Source organism: Verticillium alfalfae, genomic scaffold (assembly GCF_000150825.1).
Source record: "Verticillium alfalfae VaMs.102 supercont1.2 genomic scaffold, whole genome shotgun sequence".
Classification (NCBI taxonomy): Eukaryota; Fungi; Ascomycota; class Sordariomycetes; order Glomerellales; family Plectosphaerellaceae; genus Verticillium; species Verticillium alfalfae.
This window is the reverse complement of record NW_003315037.1, coordinates 660740-661407: the sequence shown is the minus strand read 5'-3', so window position 1 is coordinate 661407 and position 668 is coordinate 660740. Positions and strand designations below refer to the sequence as shown.

Below are 668 nucleotides of genomic sequence, written 5' to 3'. Positions count from 1 at the left end.
GCCGAGGCCGGCACCCTCGTCTCGACGGCGGCATGGCGGGCCAGCCCGTCGGCCTCCGAACGGGCTGCTCATCTTCCAGGACCTGCGCTTCGTCGGCTTCTGGCTGAGCAGGTGGAACGACCGCGACGTCCAGGGCCGCCGCTTCGCCGTCGAGGACCTGCTCGGCATGATCCGCGAGGGCCGCTTCAAGGACGTGCCCGTCGACGAGGTCCCCTGGAGCTGGGACACTAAGGAGGACGCCCTCAAGGACGCCGTCGCCGGCACGCTGTCTGGCTACAGGAAGGGCAAGGGCGTTTTCGTCTTTAGCGAGACGTAGGCATCGGCATCAAGATCAAACAACAGTCAACATGCTGAAGAAAGTGTAAAATAAATACAATAAACGATTCAAATTAGAAATGGTCTCCATGGGTCGCTGGCGTCAGGCAGCTTGCCCGGCTCGCGGCATCACGGGTTTGGAGCTTAACCATGTCCTACCTACAAAATTCCGCGCCACACCGGCCTAATTACGGAACGCCTGCACGAGCTCGTGCAGCTTGTCGATGACCACGGGCGCAATGGCGCCCAGAGTATCTTCAATGACGCGATCAAAGTACCGAATAGCCTCCTCCTCGCTGAGCTCAAGGTGGAACCTCTCCCGAACCTTGAGCACCGCCTTGTCCGGCTCGAAC

The 668-nt window shown here is 60.5% G+C and overlaps 1 protein-coding gene across 1 annotated transcript; it reads left to right on the top strand.

Annotated features, from left to right (window-relative positions):
- Positions 1–34: 34 nt before the first annotated feature.
- VDBG_01675 (predicted protein) lies at positions 35–316 on the top strand (the record flags this gene model as incomplete). Its single annotated transcript, XM_003007441.1, has 1 exon — positions 35–316. A coding segment is annotated over one exon (282 nt), but the record flags the coding sequence as incomplete, so codon positions are not given.
- Positions 317–668: the final 352 nt, after the last annotated feature.